Source organism: Melozone crissalis, unplaced genomic scaffold (genome assembly GCF_028551555.1).
Source record: "Melozone crissalis strain CALT ecotype California unplaced genomic scaffold, PUWL_Pcris_2 ptg000018l_1, whole genome shotgun sequence".
Classification (NCBI taxonomy): Eukaryota; Metazoa; Chordata; class Aves; order Passeriformes; family Passerellidae; genus Melozone; species Melozone crissalis.
The window spans coordinates 18,701,792-18,721,141 of NW_026535796.1; the positions used below are offsets into that span (position 1 = coordinate 18,701,792).

A 19,350-nucleotide genomic window follows, 5' to 3' on the forward strand; every position below is an offset into this window, starting at 1 on the left:
AGGGAGAATGGAGAGTAACTTGGAATAGGACAGTGACTGAATAGAAAAACAATACTTGGACTTGTGGCAGGAGATTTTTCAAAATTATGTGCCCAAAAATACACATTTATTAAGAAATTCTTTAACTTGGTTTGTTTTGGGAATCATATCCATATATGTCAAATCTGAAAATCGTATAAAAAGCTTTTACAGGTGTTTCTTCAGAAGGCATTTTACTCTTCTTGCCTAAACTGGCTGGCCTATTATAGTTGCCTTCCCAGGATGTTGAGTGAATCAATGCCTTTGAGAAGTAAGATCACCTCACCTATGTAACAACAGGCCAGTTAAATTATGAAGAGCACATACTAAATGTTTTTGTAATTTTGTTAATGTTAAATAACTCACTGTTACTAATTTAATTTCCTGAAGTAAATATGGGGTATTTTATACATCTGAATGTCTTTTGCAAAATGTCACAAAAAACCATATCAGGTTAAACAACAAGAACTTGAACCATATCACAAAATGCAAGTTGTGGCATTAAACAAACCCTACAGAACATGGATTACAAATTTGCCAGTTCATAATGAACTAAGTAAATTGATAAAATCATGTTTTGGAGTCTGTTTTTTGCTTTTAATGTCTGATGGTAATTTTCCAGCAGTCTAGTTTTAATGAAAACATTTATTCATGTAAATGAGGGTTTCAATTTGCTTGCGTTGACAATATTATTTATTTTCAAAGGGAAAAATCCTTTCTTTCTTTACCACCTACTTTCAGAAATCTTTTGGAATGTACCAAGGAAATGTCATCCTTCCTTTGACATTCGTGTTTTGTTTGGGTTTTTTCTTTTATTTTAGTTTCTATGAAGTAATGTAAACTCTAGCTTAATTTGATCTGGCATCCCTGCAGTCGAACATTTGTAAGTATCTTGTATTGTGGCCCATCTGGGTTGTCATAGAAACTGGAGACCTCCATCCTCCTCATTGTTGTTGAAAATGGAATGCAAACAGGGCATCAAAGTGACATTCTTTGTAGTACAAGTGAGAGCCCTGTGAAGATCCAAACAGAAAGGGTTCTTACTGGACCTGTGCTCCTGTGGCCTGTTGTAGCAGTTGTTACAGTACACCCTGTTTTCTCTGGAATATCTAGCAGCTAGGCAATAGAAAAAAATGTGAGGATCATAAAAAAGCCAAGCTTGTGTGGTTAATCTTGTCCACAGCTTTTCCCTCTCTATCTGTTCTTGATGTATTTGTCTTGGACTGGACTGTTAACTAGTAAGGAGATCAGAGCATGTTACTGCAAATCATTTGCACTGCAAGGGGCTGAAAGAACCAATTATGTAGCATGTCCATGCGGTTTAATGTTTTTCTGCACTGATCTTCTATCCTCTTACAAGAAAAAACAGCCAAATACTTCTGGCAAATGTGTTGAAAGTTTGCACTTGCAAAATAGTAGAAATGCCAAGTGATCATTCTTCAAATCTGCGTGCATTTAACAGATATAATTGCAGAATCACACACGGCTTCCCTTCCCCCACGTACGCTCCAGCTGTGTACTCAGCAGTTCTGCCGGCTTGCTGCTGAATGGTCCTGTCTCCTCCCCAGGACAAAGAACCTTTGAAATCACTGCTGAATACTCGCCAGTGCTGCCAATGGTACATGAGTGTGGATTTCCAAAATAGGTTGAGAAATAATTTTCTAAATAGTGACTTGCTCATCGATTGAGAGACAGGCTCCGTCAGCACAAAGGGGGCACAGGAACAGTTTGGTTTTGTGTGTGGGAGAAAAATCTTAGTACAGTCTGTTCATGCTGAGCATGCTGTTGCTGGCCTGAAAGCAGCTGCCTTTATAGCCTCTGCTGCTGGTGCAGTTTCTCGAGCAATGTGGGACACTGGGCAGGCTTCTGATCTTCTCTAAATTGATTAAGGAAATGAGATTCTGCCTCTGTGCAAAAGATGAATCCTCTAGTTCAGAGCTACTCAGTATGAGAATCTGTGCTGCAAAGAGTTAAAGGCTTGGAGCAAAACCCCCTGTTTCGTCATTGCTCTGGTAAATTGGAAGAGGAAGATGAGAAATGTGGAGGCAGAGTGCTACAATCCTGCATTATTTGTCTAGCTCATAATAAATACATTCAGAATGCTGAAAAGAGTAGGAAAAGGCCTCTGAATTATTATTACTGTTTACATAGTGCTAGTATATGTTAAATATTTCAAAAGATCTTTGCAGACTTGGTTTTCAGTCTACAGAGCATTGTGTGCTGATCATACAACCTAACAGCAAGGAAGCAAAATAGGAAAAACCATTAAGAATGTGGGTCTGTGGGGTTAAATCAAGCATGGTTTACTGCTCAGTTCTTGCTTACGTGTGTATGAAATATACATGAAATAAGGACTTTTTTCTTCAATGAAAATACACTGAAAAAATCTCAACATATTCCCTGCACTACTACTTGTGTCACCTCAGACTTCCCTCTGGGCATAGGCCTGACATATCAGTGAGAAGGGACTTTAAAAGGGATTAGTATGACTGAAGTGTGCCCTTTTTTTCAAGTCATTCTGATAAAATGTAATGCTTTCTTCTATAAGCCCTCCATGGCAGTGAGAAAGGACTAATTTTTGCTTGTCTGACTTCACTACTTTTCAATTCAGCTTTACATTGTCTGTGAATGCTCTTTGCTTGTGTGAACCTGTTTTTTCTTACTATTTTCTGTGTTTCCTGATTTTGTTTTTTTGATATTGCTCTTTGTTGTCTTCTGAGCTTCCTCACAATCAGTGACAGCTTGACTGTCTTCCTGTGCAAACTGACAGACGTGTTTTGGATATTACTGTGATTTTGATATAGTCACAGAATAGCCTGAGTTGGAAGGGACCCAGAATGATCATCAAGTCCAGCTCCTAAGTGAATGGTCCATACAGAGATTGTACCTATGACCTTGGCATTATTAACACCATGCTCTAATCAACTCAGCACAAACATGTTTATATGATCCTCCACACAATTGCCATGAAAGTCATACTGGGCTCATAATTATTACTGGCTATACAGTGCACAGTCAAGTATTTTTGTTTGCATGTTAATGGGTTGGGGTTTTTTTGTTTGGTTGGTTTTTGTTGTTTTGATTTCTACAACACCTATTACACATTCTTGTTATAATTGGTTGATATTTTCTCAGCTTTTGGTCATGGTGGGTTTTTTTTCAAAGTAAAGCTAGGTCACTATTTACTCACATGCACTTGCATGTATTTAGTGATATAAAAGTTTGCATGTGTAGGATAGATCTTTTAAAAGCCTCTTTCCTCTGCTTACGTCCTGTCTCAACTCCAGCTGAATTACAATAGAGGATAGTTTTACCAAAACAAACAAGTAATTATGCTCTATTTTCTTGAATATGTGCTCTGTTGTATTTGTTAAGAAACAAACCCTGAAGGTTTTTCCCTAAAACAGCCCTGCATTTCAGCATCAACTTTTTTGTTCAGAGGTAGTGTGAGGGAAAATGTTTTTTCAGTTGTTTCTTTCATCTAATAGCCCCTCAACCTCAGATTCCACAGAACCTGCTCCCTAATATTGAAGCTCCTTTCATCTTCTCACTTTTTGGAGGTTATCTGAGAAAGAGAATTACGTGGGGGCTTATTTTTATGAACGGGAGTTTAAAAGGGTAAACATTACATGTATAAAACTTTAATTAAACTCTTGTTGCAAAGACAATGCAGCTTTAAGGTGATTTTCTGAGTTAATAATAAGAGGTTGAGATCCCAGTATGGGTAAAGCAACCAGACCTGAGGACACAAAGCAAAATGGCTTGCTGTAACAACCTGTGCTTCAGTTGCTAGGTTTCTGTAATCTTTCAGTCCTTCTCAAAAGTGCAACATGTGATTTCTTTAAAAAAAAATCCATCTGTGTGAAACCATGTGGAGGCAAACTTACTACTGTTTTGTGATTTACAGCTGTTAGAGACAGATGTGATAGGTGTTTTTAGAGAAACATCAGAGAGACCTAATGATGCTGTTTCTTGGAGGTCTGTGAGTTTTGAGCTAACGCTTCCACATTCACAGCTGAATTGTCATACAAGAAATGCTGAGTGAATGTCAATGAAATAATACTTCTGAGTTTCATTAAGACTGTCTGATACCTCCTAGTGCAGGTTTAGCTTGTCAGACCAGTTTGTAGAATGAAATGTGTTTATCCAGTTATACATTGCATGTTCTCTGCAGTAAGTAGCAAGTCAAACATATGGTGTGAAAAAGATCTTGCACTTCATTATGTGATGAAAATATGTTTAATGTTTTTGTTTAATCTTTTAAAAAAAAAAAAAAACCAAACTAATTTGCCTTTTAAATCTAATATGGGCCTGAAGTGGCACAGAAGAAATCTTGGACTTCCCTAAAACCATGTATAATATATTGTTGAGAATTGCATGAAGAGGTATTACAGGAGAGCTTACTTTCTCTTTCTTACCTCTTTGTGCTGGGTTAACAGATCTATTCAGCCACCTCATGGGCCCCCCAAATGCTCAGGAAATCTTCTCCACTGACATAACACAAAAGAAATGTACTTGGATTATTTTTAAGAGGTCTTCTGTACACAGATAATAATAAGACAGTGTAGAGCCAAAATAGTTCCTTTTGAAATATTTTCTAAGAGGTGTTGGGAAAATAACAAACATTACCAAAAAGTTCAAAAGAGGTACATTTCTCAGGTGGTTAGTTAAAAATTCTTCATCCGCTGAAATTTTGTGTTTTTCAGAGGTGAGCATAGCCCACTTGTCAGAAAACAGTATTCCAGATGGGGTTAGCAGTGATGGCTGACTGCTCCAGGAAGTGGAAGCACTTTCTGCAATACTCAGTTCTGAAAGCAATTTCAACACTAGCTGCTTACAGCCAGGAATTTTGGAGCTTTAAGTCATGATTCTAGCACATACTTCAAAAAATATGAGAGCACAAGTTACAGAGGTACTGGGTACAATTCATGTGTAAAAATTTTTTTTACAGAAGTAAGAGCTACGTGTGGCACAGAAATGTTGTTCTGCTTTCCTTCAGTGCTATCCTAGTCTGACAAATTTTAATCCTAGCTCAAAGAAGATTTCATTGCATTATAGCATTGAAGCCCTGTGGATAGATTTTCACAGAACAGGAGATAGTGATGCTGTAGTTAAATTTCTTCAATGTCCTAAGTGTGTTTGTTTCAAATTTATTAGGTGTAAGAGTGATATTTAGTAGAGAAATTATATCCAAGAGAATTAGTCTTGCACTTTGTTGATATCAAATGTATCTCAACAAGATCATTCATTATTCTTCCAAAAAATTGTTGATAAAAAGATACTTGTGTTCATACTTTGATCAAGTGTGTCTTAGAGGTAAGAACTGCCCTCTGTCTATTCAGCTTTCCCGAAGCAAACTCAGTAGCCTGACAGTTTTAGATTCTCTGTGGTTGATCACATCCACGAATTCTGAATTCCTATCGTATATTACAGGCCTAGATGGCACAAGTTAAATTGCGCTAAAGACTGAATTGGCATCTTTAGAGTAAATTTAAGAAAATTGGAGAAAGGAAGCCCAAAATCTATTGTAGATGTAGAAGGTGAGTCTAATGGCCTTTAATGATCACCCTTGTAAACCAAGCCTCTTCAGGTTATTTTTAGGTGGGTTCCGTAGCAGTATTTACCTTCCTGTTATAAGAGAAGAACCACCTCTGTTCTCTTTGTACTGGAGAGGATCTTTGACAACGGGCACCAGAGCTCTGAAGTAAAATTCCTGAACCATTCTGAACAAGGACTGGAAGAGGCTGGATTCATTACTTGGCTTTTAGCACAAACAGATTTTGTTTCAGACTCTTCAAACTTACCAAGTCTTAGAAAACAGCAGTCATTTCAAAATATTAGCTGAAGGTTGGGAAACCTACAGTAGAAGTAAGTTATATTTATTTATGGAGATACATGCATATGCAAGTATCAAAATATGTTAAAAAACAGGAGAGGCATGGGAGAGGATAATGGAGCTAATAGCAAAAGCAATATTGCCATCCCTCATTTATATAGACCAGTTCCATATACCACTTTATGTTGTGAAGTCATTTAAAACAGTTTAAAAATTCAAGGGGTTGTGTAAAATGTCATTCAAAAGTGCAGATTTTGTAATGTTTCATTTATTTTTAAAATAATTTGGGTTCTGTTCCAGATTGTTTACAATCCCTCCTTCCAAATTTGTTTCCCTTTTATCTGTGTAAGCATGTGCTGACACTGTTACTCAGTATACACAAATGCTAATCTACCTTCATGCACATGGAAAATAGCTTTCCTGGCACTGAGTTTAAAACTCTCATAGAATACATTATTAATTGAAGTCTGTCTTTTTAGAAAAGCTTCATTTATGTGGTCACTGTTGAGAAAGGTTATAGAGAAATATAATGCTGTTTGTAAGCATTGTGGTCTTCAGAACATAGAACAAACAACCCCAGATACTGAAAGTGCATTTAAAAAAAGATTTACATTTCAAAAGTAATTTTCCTTCTCTGTACTCTGGTTGCGTACACTAACATGATCTAATTATAATGTAACAACTTCTTTTCTGTTGCCCTGCATGCCTTAGTGCTCTAAATACATTTCTCTTGGCAGGTCTTTGCAGTGAGGTGAAAGTGTGGTAACTGTTGGGTTCCCCATTGTAAATAATTCCCTAGTTCTGCATTTGGCTTTCTAATAGATCATGTATCTCTGAAGTTCAAGGGGTAGAGTTGTGAGGGAAGTGGGTAAGAGGGTGGTGTCCATGTGTGTGTAATTCAGCTGAATCTGACTGCAGCTCAGTGACAGAGCACCAGCGCAGCTCCTGCGAGCGCTGCCGAGCTGAGCTGTTCCTTCCGTGCCACGTGCTGGTCTTGCAAATGCTGCCGAGCCTTATCAAACACTGCCAGTTGGTGCTGCTGCTATGAAAGCACAGGGGAGCTCTCATGTGGAAGGTTAATGGAGTGTAATTAGAAAGAAGAATGAACTGCTCAACCACTCTATCTCACTCTACCTGCACTGAGAGTGACAAGTGCTCTGATCTTTTATAAACCCTAGAGCAGAGGTTTAACAGTCTAAAATTATGACAGTATAACTGTTGAACAAGCAGTCACACTGTGGAGAAGTAGTATGAACTTATGGATAGGAATGTTTATATTCCCTTATGTGGACTCTATTAGTACTTTTTTCATGCAGGATATTGTCCATAGTTATATAGCAGGTCTCAAATCCATTCTCCTGTGGAGTATCCATGGCTGTCAGAAACATCTTTGTGTGCCGTGTGTGCCTTCTTCATGTCTGCATATCATGTAGTCATTACCTTGTAGGATGAAGTGATGGCACCATCCTAGGGCTCTGATACCAAGGCATTAAGCTTTCATAGAGAAGAGTTCTGGTGGAAGCAAGAACAGCTAATTTTTAATTCAGGGACAATTGGGCAGTTTGGTTTGTATCAAGTGTATTAAATTTTTGTCCTTCGCATCTTTGTTTTTCAGACAAAAGGTGCTGGATTATGCTGCCAGATATTCTGAAGGCACTTGCAATATCAGCAGGTTGATAAGGGGAAATTTGCCCAGCTAGTCCTAACAGGCAATCCACATTCTGCATTGCAGTGGAAGGGAAAAAAATCTCAGCAAATCTGACCTGGAGAATTTTTTTTCCCATTCCATGTCTAAAAACAATAAAAACCTAAGTATGTTAGGAAGGCATACAATAAAAGGCAATGAAAGGAAGAAGAAAACCTTGCTTTGCTTAGCCTCTTTTTCTCTACCTATGGCCAGTATCTTCTGTTTCAGAAGAAGGTGAAAAAAGAACCTTGAGTATATCTGGTTGCTTGTGCCTCTGGATATGTTCATGTTCTAAACAGTAAGGCTGTCTTTATGTGGAGTTTCAGTGCTGGAGAAGCATGCTGGCAACAGTGATGGCACTTGCACTGTCCCTCATAAGAGAGGAGAATGAGCAGAGGCTTCCCAAGTCCCAGATCCCTCTCCCCTCAAATCTACTCTACAGTCTGCTCCAAAACTCAGATTAATAATTTCCTTTGGAAAGGTGTATACCCTTTTTCTAGAGACTTTAAACCATGGTAGGCCATTACCTCTCATGTTGGGCTGGTCCAGCATTTAACCATATCTGCATCTTATTTCCTGGTTGAATTTGTCTACCTTCAACTTGCAGATACAGAATCATCATTTAACATTTCTCAGAGAAAATAAAAATTCTCCTGCCACTAGATTTCTTTTCTGTGCATAAATATCTGTACTCAGTGAGTAGTTACCTCTCAATAAACTGGATATGCAGAGCCTCTGTAAGCTTCACATTACACAGTGTAGTTTGTTGGATCCTTGATTATGGTTGTGGTCTTCATTGAACTGTCTCCAGTACCTCTGCATCCCTCAAGAAAAGGGGAGCTTTCTATTCTCTTGGGAAAATGCCTGTTCTTGGGTGGTTTAATTTAAGATGGTGGTAGTTCAGCAAATCTTCAGTTATTGAGTAGTTTGAGCCATACTTAGTGATGATAAACACAGTTGCTTTCCCCATACCACTTAAATTGGGAAGGCAAGGAAGAACCATGGCTTTGTTTTTCAGAGAGTTTGCTTCAGAGAGTCCACAAACCTTGATGCAATTGAAGGTCAGCAGTTTGGAACTTCTGCAGTGATTTAATTTGATGTCTTCTCTGTGAAGCAGGCATTTTTCTTTGTTTTGATTGTCCTTGGTTAACTAAAGAGACTAGGACAGCAGGTATGTTTAGCTGAACAGAACTCCTGTATTTGATATACTGTTCAAATTACTGGGAAGAAGAGAAAAATCTCTCATCTGAGTGAAGTGAAACTGTGACTTTTTGCTCTAATGACTCATTCCGCTTATGAAGTAGAGATCACCAGTGAACTGTGATGTGATGTTATTAGTGATACATTTTAATTGAATTGGCACTAAACAGTATTTAATTGACAACAGGGAAAATGCTGGTGTTAGTTTGTGACATTGGTAAAGCAACTGTGGAAAGGAAATATTAGATGCTGTTACCAAAATGAGAGTTGTCAATAGGGGATTTTATGATAGAGTTTGATCATCCAGATCTTTCTATTCACAAAAGAATGCATTTCTATTCTGTAGTTTAATAAAACTAGTCATCTTGCTTGATATTTCTGATCATGCATGAGGCACATGAACTGTGTGTGTGTTTCCTTTCGTGAGGAAGAGAGGAGGTGTGATTCAGTCATGAGAATAGCTGTAGGATGCACAAGAACCCTACTGAAGCTGACTAAATTTTAGTCAAGGACTGTGATACTGTGCACATTAAAATGTCAGTAGTATGTTGTAAAATTACTTTATGACTATGCTTTCCCTTTGAGTTATTCAAAATATGAGGAGTTACCAGATTAAAAGTATACTTCTCTTTAGGTTGTTTGTTTCTAAAACGTGAAATAAGTTAACTTATTTTAATTGCCCTACTTTTTTGCTTAATGCAGACAAATTCGGTTTAAAGGATGTCATGTTATGAGGTAAATCACAGGTAGGAGAAGACATATAGTGAGACTGGCCTGGCAGAGGTGTTTGGCTTTAGTAAACAGCTACTGTGTATAGATGCAAATGGCTTTCCCATGGGGGTAGCTATTCCTGTGTATTCTCCTGCACAAGAATAAAAATCCACAGTATTTTTTGTTCTGAGATTTTATATTGCAGGTGTCAGTCTATGACAGATTTTACAAGACCACATTATATGCTTCTAGTAAACTAGGTTCAGTTGGAAATCATACAGACTTTTTTTACATTGAAGTACAAGACTCTTGTTTCATTTCTGAAACTATGTCTAGATGACTTTTTTATTTTTTCCCTTAAGAAAAGTTTTTTTTAACCTTGAAACAGACAAATGGGGGTAGAACAATAAGATGGACAAGATAAAAGTAGAATGAGCACCTTTTCCAGTGTAGTCAGCAGTTTAATTCTTTAATTTCTTCAGTGTTTTCATGTTGAGCTTATCCCCATATCCTTTTATCAATTTGTATTTGTACTTGGCAGTATTTTGTAAAGGAGAAAAACCTAAACCATGACAAACTTTGTGAAGCCTAGTCAAATTAAAAAAAAAAATCATTCCTTTAATTTATTATTCCTTAATTACATTCAAAGTACTGCACTTTATTCCTTTTCCTGTTCTGTTTTGCCTGTTGTCACACAATTAATTCCCCATTCATTAATTCCTTCATTGTGTAAATATCGTTGCTGTTCTTGCAAATTTCTTTCTGTTAACATATGTGCTGGGGTAAGAAGCTAGATATTACACTTAATATGTAAGCTGCAGGAAAACATTGTATGTATGCTGTCTCTACTGGTTCATTCTTTGTGCTCTGCTTTGTGCAAGAGTAAATATTCTCAAACAAGAAGACAGTGATGCATAGGGTATCTCATGGTACAGCATTCCCTTCCAGAAATTAATTGGTCTTGTGGTAAATGGTAAAAGACATGGTACTGAAAATAAAGCAATCAAGAAGTCACATAAAGCAGAATAGCACAACAGCTCTTTTTTTACAATTTTAATTCATAATTCTAGCTATGTTTTTAAATTTAAAAAATATTAAACATTCTCCCTTGTTAAGAATTAAGGAATGAACATTATTTTCAGAACTGTCATAATCCACTTCTGAATGATTTCTAGCAGCTTTAAGTGGTGTTTCTCTATCATAAAGGAAATATTCAGTATGTCTTTCAAAATATTTGTGTTCATGTCTGAACTCTGTTTGTTTCAGAATTACACCTATAGGAATTAATTTAAAATATAATTGTGGTAAGTCTACCAGCATTTTTAATGATAAAAATACTTTTCACATCATGCCAATGCTATCTAATAATATTTATCTGACATAACATTAAAGTAGATTTTTATGGAATTAAGTTTTATGTAAATTCCATTTTACACAAGGTACTAGATGCCAGAGTCAGAAATTGTATTAAGGATGTTAAGACTGCAAAACAAACTCATTAATTTGGGGGATTCCAAAACTAAGTGGTTCATCTCTAGTGCCCATCTGTATTCTAAGTGTATGTTCATCCCACAGGACCATCATGGCAGAGGCAGGAGAAGCATTCAGTTGCCCTCACATGCTCTGCAACCTCTTTTAGATGTGCAGAAGTCCTTGTGTCTTTGTGCTGCTTTTAGCTGTGTTTTCTGTGAGCTGAATGCAGCACATGCTCTTTGGGACACTTGCTGGAGTGTTGGCAATGCAGCCATTGACTTGGTGAGGTTAGATACCCATGTATTTTAACTAAGGCTTTAAAAAAAATACAGGTTTTTCAGCTATAAAAAGAAATAGGGTGCATTGCAGTAATGATACCCAGTAAGGCACTGGAGTATAAGGTGAAAGTGGCCTCCCAGTCCAACTGCTACATTTCTGTTCAGCGTTCAAACACCTCTGCCTCAGGGGGAGCCTTTTCTGACTGAAAGATATAGGGGCCATTTTGATCACCCTTAAGAAGAAGGAAATTATATCACTCTTTTTTCTGGAAATAAAATTCTTTCTAATTTAGTTGGTTTAGATTTAGTTGATAAAAAGATTTGGCCATAAGTGAAGCATAGCCACAAGTGCAGAATTCCATAAAAATAGAGTATAACCACAGAAATAGCTGTAAATATTTCTATAGTCCTTAGATCATTCTTTCAATGGAATTTAATTCAAGCTGGTTTGTACAAAAGGGTTTTTTTCATTACTGGTCTAGATTCTGTGTCATCAATTTCTATAATTGGATTTCACTATTTTAAATTTTAGATACCATCTTAAAGCAGTAAATGAGTGTACAATTACTCTCCTTGCTTGTAATCTTTCCATTCTCAGATTCCATTCCCAGAATGCACCCTCCTTGCAGGTTAAAGACTAATTGTAGCACATCTCTAAAATCTTGTAGCTTCTTTCTGCCATGGAAATTCTGGTATCTTTCTCTTTGGGTAGTGACTGGGAATAGGACTGATAAAGAAGGAGAAGGGAGGCTGGAAAGGAAAGTTGCAGAGTAGTGAAATTCCCTCTATCTTCCCCACTTCCAAGTTGGAGCATACTTGAAATTAGTACTTCCTCTTAACCATTTCGCTCACAGCAGTAGGCAGCTTTTATATCCCAGAGAACATCTTGCTCATTGGAGGGCACTGGTAACCGAGGATCCATAATAGCTGACTTCCTGAGACTGGGAGAGTGGGAAAGCATGTCACTAGCAGGCAGCTGAGCAGCTCAAACCACATCAGCTTTGGTTTTGTGAGATGAAATGGATGCATTGCAATGTTATTTAGTGTGCTAGTTTACTCTCTCATTTTAAAAATATCTTTATATTTTAATTTTTATTGATTTTTGAAGTTTAAAAGCAGACCTTTCTTTAGATATGGATGTTTTTCTGAACATGTTTCCTGAAAGAAGAGGAAAATGTGTCACAAAATGCAATCGGGGATCTAGTATTTAAAAGCAAGATGTACACAGAGAACTACTTTTTGCTTGATTGACCAATTAAAATGGAAATAATGCTTAGCTAATAAGGATAAAAACCTTAAACTGTATTTAAAGTTTGCTCCAAGTACTTTGCTTCTCCTATAACAACATATTCATGGTACTTTTTATATGAGCACAGAGATGCCTTTTGGCACAGATACGTGATCAAGATGATCTATTTTCCGCTTAATCAAACCAAAATAATCTTCCAATGCTGTGTTAGGATCTGGCTTGTGGCATGAATGAGAAAGTGGTATAGCAAAATGTCACAATATTGATTGCAATTATTAACTTTAAGGAAGGGTCATATAAGATGTCTCGAGCTCTGAACTCAGCACTGTGAACGGTTCCTGATGAGATTAGCGATAAAGATGTCAAGGCAGCAAGAGCTCTGAGATGATGTAGTGTGCTTACAGGGCACTGTTCAACAAATGGGTTTGGAAGTGGTCTGGCAGTAACCATTGCATAGGGCTGGCAGTTCCTTTTTGGGTAGAATGCAGTTCGGAAGAATGGATGAGATTAATCAGTTCTTTCACATCGTGGATGTAAAGAGAGAATTGGCATTCAGTTTTGAGCAAGGTTCCACAAACTTGAAAGACAAATGCTTTTCATACACTCATATTATGGCAGGAAAAGAAACTATTCTAGGAATATGAGGAGAACTAGAGCTTGAAGACATGCAGAAAACTCATGTTGTGTGCATGATGATGTTTGTGATTGAGGTAATCTCAATTTAAAATGTTGAAGTAGTAAGAATTAAATATTCTTAAATATGAATGGTAAGGAAAAATGGCAATTATTACATTTAAAGAATTAGGAATATTTCTTAAGAATCCTGTGGTACTTTTAGAACACCTGAATCTAACTGGTGTTAGAGCCTCTAAGACATGCAGCTAGGACTTGATATCAGCCTTGGCAAATCTCAGTCAAACAGACTGTACTTTCTGTAGCACAAACTGTCTTTAAAATTGATTAAGAACAGTCAAATAACTGAGGAACAATTTTAAAACACAGTGTTAATGAAGTTTGACAGTAAGCAAGAGTTTCTTTATGGCACCGTCCCGTTTAGCTCCGTACGGAAGGAGGCTCTGCTGAGGTCGCTGCAGACAGACGCGTGCCGGGCGCTGGCGCGCTGCCGAGCGGCGCTTCCAGCAGGATGCCGAGGAGCCGGGCGCTGCGGGCCGAGTCCGGCAGCGTGGGCTGAGCCGTGAGAGGGGGCGCTGAAAACGGGAGATCTGCTCCGAGTTCCTGCGTACGTGCAACCCTGAGAAACTCGTCTGGTTTTGCTAATTCAGCTATGGACTTTGAAATATGTTGTTCAGAGCGTGTCTCTTGATAATTTCGAACAAACAGATAATCCCAACAGTGTTGCAGAGAGTAAAATAATTTCAGTAGTTTCAATGTGGTATTTTTACTGACAGTTGGTAGAAGCAGCTTATTAAACTGCGTAAGCAATTGGCATGCAGTGCAAACTTCAGTTTTACTCTCTGAATCTTAAAAGCATTAGATGTTTCTTCCAATTTAATATCTCCATAATGGATATGGATGGCAGGATATGCTGCTGCCAGGCAGCTCTCAGCAGCCTCCAGCAGGATAGCGTAGACTTCCAGAGCAACGGCGTTTTTCCACTCACGTTATCCATCTTGTGCCAAATATGCTGAGCGTCAGTTTTTGCACAAGGCACTAATGCAAACTGTGCTTCGGTCCTGTTTTACCCATCTCTGCAGGCCGTGGCTCAGGCCCGGGGGTGGAACAGGCAGTGTGTGAATGCCATGTGACTCACCTCGCTCCTGCTCCCCTGCTCTCCGTGCTGCCTCTTGTCCTGCTGTAGCGGTATGGCAGAGGAGTCCCCGGCCTGCCTCCCCCTCTCTCTAATATTTTTTTTTAATCTTTTCACTAATGTTCCTCCCATTGTAAAGAACAAGATGGAAATTCATTCTTGAGCCATTGCTGCTGATTTCCTCCAGTCAGGGAATCAGTAGAAGAGCATCATTATCCCTGAAATTCGTACATGCAGCTGTGGAAGACAAAAACTCCCTTCCTGTTCATGCTGGGTATGGTAATTCTTCAGCCTCCTGTGCAGGAGGAGTGTATGTTTAGTCCATTTTTTGGCAGGTATTCTCTAAGTATGTTGCATTATTTCCTCTCCTACTTTGCTGCCTTCTCTCCTCCCCCTTGGCTGCGTTTTCAGCTCTTGTATCTGCTTGCTGACGCTGCACTTTGATTTGCATGTTAACATGCTTGATCTTTGCAGAAAGCAGTTTTAAATGATTGTTCAGTTATTATGTATATGAGCAAGCTGATGGACACAGGACATTTAAAACTATGTGAAATATCTGAATTAGGGAATTGCCTTCTACACTTCTATTATTTTACCCTTGTTTCAGAAGGGAGCAAACAGTTTACAGCTTTTAGGCTTTGACAGGTTTTAGCACTTCACTGGATGCAGGGTAAAATAGTTCCTTCAGACTGCTGTCCTTTACTAACTCCCTGAATTTTCAGCAAGGTTGGGCCTGTGTTTCTCTTGTCAGAGCTGAGCAGGCATCCTCAGCCAGGGCTGTGGGTTTTGTAGAAGCCAGGTAGTCCTGTACCTTCAAGTCGCTAAATTCATTCTTGCTAAAAGGTCAATCGTGTGAGCTCACACATTTCGTCATTATGAAACAGGGATGTGGGGTTTGTTGCTTGTGGTTTTTATTTGGCTTTTTAATGTTCCAGTTTTCTCTCAGTTTGGGAACTTGCCCTTTTTGTTATCTTCTTCTGGGCTAGAGGTACACACTCACTGTGTGAGGCACTGTGCTGTATTAGCTCATCATAAGCAAAATACTTAAAATCATAAGTATACTATATATCCACAAAATGAAGAAAACAGATATTTTGTTAGCTCAGAATTTCATAACCATGTGTGAATGAAATTTGAGGAAAAATATTCTTCCAGTTGTAGTAAATAGCTGGATTTTTTGGTTCGGTGTTTTCTTTCATCTCTATATTTAGTACTGTGTCTGAATATTAGTGCTTCAAAACAAAACAAAACAAAAATTCAAAGCATTTGGTATCGTCAAAATGGTTGTGTTTTTAACCATTTTTAACTTTATTTCTCATGTAAGTGCAACTTCTTGGGGCAACCCCCTGCCAGCACCTGGCTCTGGCAGAGGTTTCCTGACCATTCCTGTTCCCACCAGAGCTTTCATGGTTCAGCCTGTCCCATGCCTGTTGACTTCATTGTCCTCTTCCAAAGAGTGCCTTGTTGGCTAATTTCTTGGAAGTGTGCATATGCTCTTGATCATGGGGCTTAGGTATACAGCTAAATCTTTTTAAAGCTGTCCAAATTTGGGGGTGGTTAGAGTATAGGTAAAAATGTCCATTTCTGGTCATGCCTGCAGAAGGTAAAAAAAGTCTCACCGCGTTTTCATTGTTGTCTACACTAAAGTATAATATGAACATAAATTGTGAATACAATTATTATCCATGCAGATAACATGTATCTTATGTTGCAAGTCACCTGATCTGCTCTTAAATCCTCTTACTGTCCAAAGGTGCACAATGGCTCCCAGGAGAAGAAACCTCTTTTAAAATAATTTCAAACTTTAATGGAAGCTAAAATGTAATATGAAGCCCCTAAGCTGGAAGAAATAGATCTGTGGCATTTTCTTCCCTTGTAGGGAGTGCTCTCTGATTCTTTTTCAGGTGACAATAATATTGAACAGAAGGACCATGCATCCATGCCCTTCCTGATCCCCGCTTTGCACTGACTGTCTCTCACTCAGTTTCAATGCCTAGTACAAAATGACATGCCTATTGCCTTGAAGTCAGCTGGGAAGCTTCAACCCAAAGTTCTTTTTTGTCACTGTTTAGGAGTGTGTGTGTTTGAAGGTGTCAAAGCATGTGGAATTGTATAAATACAGGTTTCTGAGATCTTGGATGTTGTTTGTGAATAGGCTGAATTTTGGTCAGTGGGTTTCTACAAAAACAGTGAGGTCACCTTGCTGGGCTGTAATACTCCTCTGTGGCCAATTTTAGACTGTCTATTAGATAACACCAATACTTAAATTCCAAAAAGAGAAGTCCCACTAAGCTTCTGAGCAGTTCCTTATTTACACCAAATAAATGTATCTTTAGGGATTATTATTTTCTCTAGTACGTGCAGCTAAACAACTGTCATCATTTCTGTTTATGATTTTGTTTATCTGGTAGAAAAGAGTGGTGGAGCAGCTTCGGAAGAATTTGATAGTGAAGCAGGAACAGCCAGACAGTAAATTTCAAATACAGCCATTGGCACAGTCAGAAAACAAACTACAGACACCACAGCCACAACCACTACAACAGCTACAGCAACATCACCATCAACAGCAGCAACAGTCCACGGCACCCTCTCCAAACGTGATAGGATCACAGGTAAAAAGCTACAATTCTTTTTCTTACTAAAGGTGAAGCTCACTGAAAATTAAAAAAAGAAAAAGTGCAGAGAGAAGACTGCAAACTTTCACTTATGCCTGCTAGTGTGCCAAATGAATTTCTTCTTCTATGAATATGCTGATATGTGTATTTTGGGTTTTTTGGCAAAAATCTCCAATCTGAGCTTAAAAAACAATGTACTGTTTCAAAGTACATTTCAAAGTACTGAATCATAACCCCACAGAAAACAAGGGTGGCAGTGTATCACCTTTCTTAAAAATAAGTGGAAGTTTAGCAAATGAGCCTGTCTTTTCCCTAGCTGCATGAATGAGTCTGACCATACCTAGTAGGTCTCCAGAAACAGTAAATACTTTACACACTCTGGATGAGGTATATGATTTTGTTAGTAATTTATTTTTAAATGACTAACAAAATGCCCTCTACAAATGAGAACAAAATGCAAGAAAACAGTTCCTTCTTCTTTTTGCTTGGTTCTTTTTAAACAGATGTAGGTCATACCAAATCATACTTACCTGAATTTTCAAAGATTTGTCTAAAAGTATACAGTGTTAATTGCAGAGTTCAAGTTTTAGGAAATAGGGTCTTTATTGGGAAGGTGAACTGAATTTTAGTACAGTATAGAGACATAACCCCAGAACCCAGCAGAGAAAGTGGTTTGCTTAAGAGGGGAATTTCAAGTTTCTCCTGTTCAGGTATTTGAATTCACAAAAGTGTGCTAATAAAACAGCTAGAAAACGCAGGGAGGTGTTCTGTAAGAAGTGTATATGAAGTCTTTTCTTCCTGTTGATGCAATCTTAGGAGCTCATGTTTACCTGGATATGCAGATGACAGAGTTCACCTATGAAGTTCATTTTATGCACATTGCAGTGAATCACACCCATAGCTTTGACCAGTTGTGATTCTCATCTTCCCTTTCTCTGAAAGCAGAGGTGAGAGAAATGGTTGGGCTGCTAGTTCTCTTGTTAACTCAGCAAGTTGGTTTGGATGCACTCTAAAATGCATTTGTGAAGCTTAGCTAATTGTAGTTTTGAGAAAAGTACATTGAAGAAATGAAGCAAACCTAACTAAGGAAAACACATTTTGAGCAGCAACATCAATATCAAAGCTGAAATGGAATAAAGAAGCAAATATTACTATGTCCTAAAGTATTTATAGGCAAACAGTGGATCATTGTTGTATCAGTGATCTCTGTTTCTCAGACAGGAAACATGAGAGCAGCAAGCACAATTTCGTGTGTTTCTCAGTATCCCACACTTTGAATTCACTCATTAACTTCCAGGTCATCTCCTGGGTTGTAAAAACTGAGGTTTTGTTCAAAGTTAAAGAGCCCTCTAGCGAAACAGACAAAAAACTGCTGCACTCATCTGACTTGGTACTGTATTACATGATACAGCAGTACTTGGAAAGTAGTTACAAATTGGAAGGCAGTTTGTCCTGTCCCTTGGAAAAATAAGCCAGCTTTTATCCGTCACACTTTTCTGGTTTTATTTATGTTGTTAAAATAGTGAAGCATCCTCACTTGTTTCTGCATCTCAGGTTTTACCTCTGCCTTACTGTCTCTCAATCTCTTTCAGCAAAGAAAGGTCAAATACTTTGTCTCTCTATGAACAGTTTGCTCATGCCTGCTTTTGTAAATAACACCTTTTTCTAGGCTGTGTCACTACAGAGAATGTTTTCAGAGATTGTTTTCAGAGCAATCAAATTTAGGAATCTAGGTTTATATGCCATAATTAACAGTGACATTTTAATATACATGTGTCCAGTGAGGTCTTTTAAAATTTTCAAGAGCAACAAGCCTGCTGAAAGGTCATATTATTGCAGTATTATGTGCAATAATGCAGACTCACTATGAATGAGTTTTATTGAATATTAAGTTGAATATTAATTCAACTTCAGTATGAATTAATGCATTGACTACTTTTTAGAATAAGCAATCTAATTAATACTCAGCAAAGTAACAGGGATATTCAAGCTCTGTGATCTCACTGAAGCTCTACTCTGAGTACTTGCAGAGTTAGTAGAACCCCTTGGAAAAGTCACAGTCTTGCATTACATGATTGATTACACCTTTCTTTAAAACATTTATGGTTGAATGTAATGCTTGTGAAAATGATACCACGTTACATCTCATTGGAAAAGCTTGACTAATGTTACTGCATTATGGGAACGGAGCCTCTTGCTTTGGAGAAGGAGCAGCAGAGGTTGATAAGCTTGTTAGATCTCAGATAAAAAGTTAAGAAAATTAATGTTGCAACAAGGACAATTTAATTATGTCTGGGTTTTTCATAAATGTATAAAACTGAAGCATAAATTATCCTTTGATTTGGCATTATACAGGGAATTTTTTCACACTTGTGCATAATTAACAGTTAGTGGACATAGTTTAATTATTATGAAATTAAAAGTGTGAAAGTAAACTCTTTGTTTAAGGGGACAGTATTGGTGAAAATACTGAAGCATTCAATGGAAAATGTATTATTTTATTAGAAAAAAGATA

General features: G+C 37.8%; 1 protein-coding gene across 10 annotated transcripts in view; it reads left to right on the forward strand.

The window, feature by feature from the left end:
• Positions 1-19,350, forward strand: part of PHF21A (PHD finger protein 21A) — a 125,348-nt gene that overhangs the window by 82,534 nt on the left and 23,464 nt on the right. For all 10 annotated transcript variants that reach the window (XM_054275233.1, XM_054275228.1, XM_054275230.1 and 7 more), the window contains one exon: positions 16,632-16,832. In XM_054275233.1, the coding sequence (XP_054131208.1) occupies positions 16,632-16,832 (201 nt within the window). The remainder of the gene's footprint in view (positions 1-16,631; positions 16,833-19,350) is intronic.